At 35.3% G+C, this 7,639-nt stretch overlaps 1 protein-coding gene across 2 annotated transcripts in view; it reads left to right on the plus strand.

The window, feature by feature from the left end:
* The window catches only part of Pnpt1 (polyribonucleotide nucleotidyltransferase 1), a 32,012-nt gene that overhangs the window by 11,478 nt on the left and 12,895 nt on the right, over window positions 1-7,639 (plus strand). For both annotated transcript variants that reach the window (XM_021176449.2, XM_029483735.1), the window contains 5 exons: window positions 3,346-3,416; window positions 4,733-4,769; window positions 5,328-5,394; window positions 5,473-5,562; window positions 7,082-7,135. In XM_021176449.2, coding sequence (XP_021032108.1) covers window positions 3,346-3,416; window positions 4,733-4,769; window positions 5,328-5,394; window positions 5,473-5,562; window positions 7,082-7,135 — 319 coding nt within the window. The remainder of the gene's footprint in view (window positions 1-3,345; window positions 3,417-4,732; window positions 4,770-5,327; window positions 5,395-5,472; window positions 5,563-7,081; window positions 7,136-7,639) is intronic.

Genomic DNA, 7,639 nt, shown 5'->3' on the forward strand with positions numbered 1-7,639 from the left:
CCCTCCCTCCCTCCCTCCTTCCTTCCTTCCTTCCTTCCTTCCTTCCTTTCTGAGACAGGGTATCACTGATGTGTTGTGTTGTGTTGTGTTGTGATGGTTATCACTATGTAACCCAAGCTGGTCTGGAACTCATGAGCTGCCTGCCTTTGAATTCTGAATGCCCAGAGTACCAGCATGCATCACTATACAAAGCCTTAATGTGTTTATTAATATAATTTAAATACTGTTAAGGCATAATTTAATGGAGTAAAGTATATAGTTTAACATGTATGTAATTTTTGTATGTAGTTTTTGTTGTTTTGTTTTTGGAGTCCCATGATGTAGTTCAGGCTGGCGTGGAGCTCTCTGCAGCACAGGCTGGACTCACACTTGTTCTCCTACCTCACTAGTCTGAGTGCACTGCTTAACCTGATGCCTAAAACGTATGATTTGATGTGTTTAAATTTATACACCTGGAAAACATTTGCCATAATTAAAAGAACATCATATTGGTTCAGGGCTGTAGCTCAGTGCTAGAGACTTAACTGGCATGTCAGAAGCCCTGGGTTCAATCCACGGCACCACAAAAAGAAAGCTCACAAACATAATAAGACTCCAGTCAGCTCCTAAAGTATCAGTATGTCTTTGTAGCTCCTTCTTCCTGATATCTCTCTCCAGGAAATGGCTTTTGTTTCCATAAGTTCATTTCATTTTCTAAGACTGTTGGGTATTTTAATTTTTTGTTTTAATATTAAAAGCACCACGTTCAGTTACTTATTCTCCTTGTTTTAGGGTGTATTGTCATTGGTCATCCATTCATGGTCCTTGTTTGTTTTCTACATTTCTGTATTACTGCAAACCTGTCATACTCTTTTTCTTTATGTAGTTCTGGGGTACTTACATTGGTTTCAGTATCCATTTGCTCATTTACCTCTATGTATACCCACTGTTTCTGTACAGTATAATGCTTTATGCCGCTTTTTCTTACATTAATCACTACTTAATTTTTCTAACCTAATAAGTACAAAGTTGTATCTTACTGCTTTAGTTTGTACTTCCCTGCTTCCTGGTGAGACTCTCCTGATGTAATAACCAGTAACTGGGATCACTCTATGAAACACAGCCAGGAAGGGCTGTACACCCTTATTTTCATGTAGGTCATTTCACCTCAAGTTGGGTGACTTGAGGCATTAGTTCAAGATAATTTTTTTCTTCCTGTCCAGATTTCTTGATCAGCATTTGTTTCTTTTTCTATTTTTAACATTGCTTATATTACTATACCTGCTACTTTGCAATAATTTCTTAGAAACTTTAGATATTAATCCCTTTCAGTAACAAACCCCAGTTTATACACATGACTTCATCTTTATCTGCATTTGAACTTTATTAGCCTCTGAAATCTTGAGTTCTGATGTGGTTAGTCCATCTCCTTTTTACTTTTTATTGCGCATCACTCCTTAGTACCAGAGTCAGAAAGGTAGCTACCTATTATTTTCCTTCCGTTAGCTTTCTAGTATTAGCTGTTAAATTTGGACAAGTAATATATCTTGAAACATGTATATGATATGTAGTGAAAGTAATTCACTAATATAACAACTTATATTTATAGTTTATAAGTACATCTTTAAACTATACTCTCTTCATTGTTTTGTGGATTTTTTTCTGGGCCAGTATCATTTTCATTATTAAGCTTTCAGGGTGCATCTTAAAGTCTATGAAGTACATCTTTGCTCTATATATACCCTTCCCCACAAAGCTGTTTTAGCTTTCCATGGTACGTTGGTTTCTTCATTTGAATGTTAGAAGTATGACAGTTCTTAATTGGTATTTCACTGAATTAAATATATTCATTTGAAAAAGCAATGGTATTTTTACAATTTGAATTAGTGCTTACAGTGAATATAGTGTCTCCCACCATTGACTCATTTCCTCTGTGCCTTTCAATAAAGCATTAAAAACATGTCATTAGATGTTCAGGATACTCTCGTCACCTTTTCTCACAGTCTCTACCTTTTAACTGGAGTGCATGATCTATTTATACTTAATTTAATGACTAAAACGTGTGTGTTGGAGGGGCAGTTCCTTTGGGATTTTTGTTGTTATTGTTTGTTTGTTTTTGAGCACTTAAAGATGATGTGGTATTTCTTGTTTTTATTTTTTATCTGATAGGAATCATTTAAATCATTCCCTATATATTGTATTTTTTTTTTTATGCAAGTGATGTTAGGTGTCTGGATTTTAGCATACGACTCTGAAAAGGGTGATTTTCTTGGAATATATCATATTTAGAATTTCAAACTTGGATCACAAATGTGTCTTTTCATTAAGCTTGAGAATTTTCAGTCACTGTTTTTCCAACTTTTCCTCAATCTTCTTTCCTGGCATATGCCAGTCTCTTTCATATTCTCTTACAGGACCATGTGAATATGTTTGTTCCCTTCAGAGTGGGTGACTCCATTTTCCATTTCTTTTCAAATTTCTCTGCCCTCATTCCCATGCTTAAGATCAAACCCAGACCATATTAATAATTAAGTGCTCTGCCAATGAGCTTCCTCTGATCTCTGGATAATTTATAATTTCTGTCTTTTTCTTGACACAATGACTTGTGTCATTGTGCAGTGTCCTCAGTTATAAACCTATAGCTATAAGAAATCCTTGACTGTTAATCTAGACTTCTATTAAAGACCATTCTCTCCCATTCCTTGCCTTTTCTCTTGAGAATGTGGCCTAGTTGCTGCTGATGCCAAACCTTATGAACAGTGAGTGCATTGATGAGTCTCTAGGCTGTGTTTTAAATCTAGAAAGATTAACTTTGTTTTACACAGGAAAGTTTTTATTCTGTTTTATGAAAATGTGAGGAAGCTGCGTTTATGGAATTAATATTGTTAATCTTCCCTCCACTCTCTCACCCCTCGGTCCCACTAGTGAGATGTACTGAGGCCTTTTGGATTGCTGAGATTTATAGTCAGCTTTAGTACTTCAGAGTAAATGTATATTTACTGTAGTAACTGCCATGGCTAGCACTGTGTAATATATATTTACATATTACACTTTTTTTTAGGAAGAGTTAGATAAGTTTATCAAGTATTTTTAGTTTGGGCTGGGAGTGTAGCTCTGTAGTAAAACACATGCTTAGTATTCAAGGCCCTTGGATCAATCCCCAACACACACACACACACACACACACACACACACACACACTCTCTCTAAAACAAAACAATGAAAAAAACAACTAATTACCAAATGAACAAACCAACAAACTATAGTGTGTGTGTGTACACATACACACATATTTCCTTTTTTATTTAATCTTTATTGTTAGAATTTTAAAGCTTAAAGAATAATTTTTTTCTTTTTTTTTTTAAGGTACTCTGTACTGTTACATTTGATTCATTAGAATCCAGTATTAAGTCAGATCAAATTATAACAGCTATAAAGTAAGTTATATTTTTGTTATATTTTGTGTTATTTCACTAAATGGCCTTTTTTTTTTTTTTGTATCCTGGTACTTTATTCTAGTCTTATCAGTAACAAACTCTTAAAGGGCATTGCTATTCTGTTTGTTTGTTCTTTTAAGATAATGCCTCACTGTGTAGTCTAGGCTAACCTCTGATTTACAAAGTGCTGGAATTATAGATCTGAGCCATCATAACCAACTTCATTATTACTTTTATAGCCTTTATAGCCTTTTATAGTTTACACAGAAAATCTTGGATTGCAGAGAACACTTTTCTGTTGGTAAACCATATTTTCTTCTAAATTGTTGTTTTAGAATACATTTAGAAGACATTTGTTCTATAATGTGATTACTTAGCTTATGTTCCTAGAAACACTCCTCAGGACTAACTTCTAAGGTAATCTTGAATAAATTTTGTATTACAAAAGAGAGAACAAATATATGAGTGAAGTCCAGGTGCTAAAAATAAGCCAGAGACTATTAATAAAAAAACTTGTCTCAAATGATATTGTAATTTTGTGCTCAGAAATACTTGGTTTTCTTCCTCTTCCTAAAAATTCAGCAGTAAAACTCTGTCCATCTGGTTAAGATAATGTTTTCTCTACTCCACTACATCATGGTCCTAAAACTTACAGGCTTACTGCCAAACTGATGGTAATAACTCCTGATTGTTTTCAGGATTGCTACCTAACACCCCCCACCCCATTTTTTATGTACATAATTAACAGTTCAGGGACTGGGGATGTATGTATCTCAGTTGGTAGTGTTGCCTAACATATAAAAGATCCTGGATTCAGTCTCCATCACCACCTAAATCGGTCTTAGTGGTATGTATACACCTGCAGTTACAGCACCGAGAAGGTAGAAGCAGGAAGATCAGTAGACTAAGCTATCCTTGACTACATAGCAAATTAGAGGGCAGCCCAGATACATGTTGTATCTAAAACGCAACAACAAAAGATCATTTGGTGGTGGGGGGGGGGAAGGAAAATTATTTTCCTCAATCAGTCTAGAATTCAGGTGTAAGCACCAGCTGTTGGAAGACATCTCTCAGTTTCTCATGGGGCTGAAGCAGGAGCATTACCTAAATAAGGGGTTTGAAACCAACCTGGACAAGCATATATAAAGAGACTATCTCAAAAAAAAAAAATTCCTATTCACCCTCTCTTCTTCAAGTTTTGTGTTTCCAACCAACTTATTAATACTCAACTATTTTTATAAAATCATAATAAATCATTTATAGAAGTAAGTTTGTTTATGCCCTTATAATGGTTTTGGTATTCCTTTTTCTTGTAGTGGGGTAAAAGATAAAAATTTTATGCTGCACTATGAGGTAAGATACATTTTCTCCCCAACATTTTTATTGTGAAAATGTTCTAGGACAGCAAAATTAAAAGAACTTGATAGTGGATCTCTGTGTCTACTCCCTTGGTCCTCCTATAACATTTTATTATGTATCTGTCATATATCAGCCCTAACTCCAGATCCAATACCTTCTGGCTTCCACATGCACCAGCCACACACACATTTACATAGACATACAGACAGACAAAACACATACACAAATAAAATAAAAATAAATCTTTAAGTGAAATAAATTTTCATAACCTTTCCTACCCTCTAATCTACTTACACAAACAAATAGCTAATTTTACTAATCTGATAGATATATGCTTGGGTTTTTTCAATCACCTACCAAATATAAATTAAATGCATATGTAGATAGATTATAGACAGATGGGCAGACTGATGGACGTGCAGGCAGATAGATAATAGGCTTTTTAGAACCAGAGTGGGGTTGTGTTATACTGTAATGTGTTGTACTGTTGCTAATGTATCTGTGGCCTTTCCATGTCACTAACGTGTGTGTGTGTGTGTGTTTATTTTCAAGTTCCCTCCTTATGCAACCAATGAAACCGGCAAAGTTACTGGTGTGAATCGAAGAGAACTTGGACATGGTGAGTACAATTCTAAGCTTGTGTTATAGTCTTAGAGAGACTTATGCTTTTTGCTTACTGTTTCCTATTCTGATTCAGGTGCTCTTGCTGAGAAAGCTTTGTGTCCTGTTATTCCCAAAGATTTTCCTTTTACCATAAGAGTTACATCTGAAGTCCTCGAATCAAATGGTATGATACTGCAATATTTCTTTCTTAGTAGAAAAGACTAGATTCCCTGATGCAGTCTTAACTTTTCTAAAGTTATGTTATGTCATGTTTACTACCACAGGCTCCCAAGCCTTCTGCAGGAAAGAACGTTAAGTTGATCTGTTCTTAGGTACTAAGTTATTGTGAAAGCACTGTAAAGCAAGCATTTCTCCTTTTGCATTTATTATAGTACATCTAGTTTTGGTTACTATTTATTTTTTTCAAACAAGCAACAGAGCAAGTTAAGATTGGAGAGAGTAGCAGCCAAAACAAATGGATCCATCAAACAATCCTCATATCAGAGATAAATAATAAGTGGACGACCCCCAAGAGAGAGACAGAGCTAATAGGTCAATATTAAATAAAATAAATTAGTTCATGAGTCAAGACTAGGTTTTATCACTGAGGCAGAATGGGCACAGAGTTCTTCAGTATCTAGCAGTCATATCAGGTGGTCACAAATTTTAAAGCAACACATTAAAGTAGTTCAAAATCTAAACTAAAGACTTTTCTGTTCTCCACTAATTAAGACTGAACTTCTGGTCCAATGAGAGCTAGGGCTCCTGTATTTATACATTCTGATTCAGGCAACAGAAGTATTGCTAGGCCTTCTGAGGGTTTCATGGGTTCAGAATCTCTGCAGCAAAAGTGCACAATAGCTGGGCGTGGTGGCGCATGCTTTTAATCCCAGCATTCGGGAGGCAGAGGCAAGCGGATTTCTGAGTTTGAGGCCAGCCTAGTCTACAAAGTGAGTCCCAGGACAGCCAGAGCTATACAGAGAAACCCTGTCTCCAAAAACCAAAAAAACAAAAACAAAAAACAAAAAAACAAAAAAACTGCACAATAAAATTCTTTGTAATAATGGGAATTCTGTACATTAGTGGAGAAAATAAATTTATATCAAAGAAAATAAACTTATTTCAATTAATTTAAGTAACTACTTGTTCTCTGTAGCCTTGTCCTTTGTAACTTAAGGAAGATTGACTTAATGCTTTTATATCTTTATTTGTTTGTTTATATATTGGTGTATATTGTTTATATATTAGTGAGTGCTGGGATTGCAAGTGAGAAAAACTTACATCTACAGACACACAGAAGGCAGGGAGAAAATCAGATGTCCTACTCTATCAGTCTCCCCTTGTTCCTGTGATACAAGGTTTCTCACTGAGCTTAGAACGAGGCTGGCAGCCAGCAAGCCTTAGTGATCTCCCTGCCTCTGTACCTGGTTGTTGGGGATCCATGTACGTTTGGCCACACACCCAACTTTTTTTTCTTTTTAAAATGGGTGCTAAGAATTCAAACTCAGCTTCTCATACTGTACAGCATGCACTTTTACCCACTTAGTCATCTCCAGCCCATCAAGTTTGTTATAAAGAAGGATGAGAAGACTGTTGACTGTGTTTAAGAATAGCATTTATAAGGAAATAAGCAATGCTAACATTAAGAAATTAATATATTACAATATAAGTGGTTCTCCTTTTTTATTTTTCCTATCCAATAGGGTCATCTTCTATGGCATCTGCATGTGGTGGAAGTTTGGCATTAATGGATGCAGGTAAAGATTATGTCTCAAAACTTAGTATTTTACATATATATTCATTAGTACAGAATATAAAATTTGTTTAGATTGGATTTAATAAAAGTCAAAACTGTAGGCTAGATACAATATAACTACATCAGAAAGATATTAGCTGAAGTTCTTATTTTCAGCTAAAAGACACTGGAAATTTATAATATACTGAAAATTATAAACACTTGCCTTGGTGACCAAATGCACTTTCTCACCTTCCAAAAGTGGAGACTTCCAGAATTGATTCTAGTCAATAAAGAAGTTTAACTAGTAAACAAAAGCATTAGAATCCATGAGAGAGTGTAACCATGTAGTGTGTGAATAGGTTTATAGTAGCCACTATATTGGAGAGAGCAGCACTCTAAAAGTACCCACAGAATCGTGTCGGAAGGTAAACGGGAAGTAGTTTGATGCAACCCTTGAGTCTGTGACACGAAAAGAGAAAGAGCTCATGTTTTAGGCGATCATGAACTGTTTCTGGTAGTTACA

This window comes from Mus caroli, chromosome 11, assembly GCF_900094665.2.
Source record: "Mus caroli chromosome 11, CAROLI_EIJ_v1.1, whole genome shotgun sequence".
In the NCBI taxonomy this organism is placed as follows: Eukaryota; Metazoa; Chordata; class Mammalia; order Rodentia; family Muridae; genus Mus; species Mus caroli.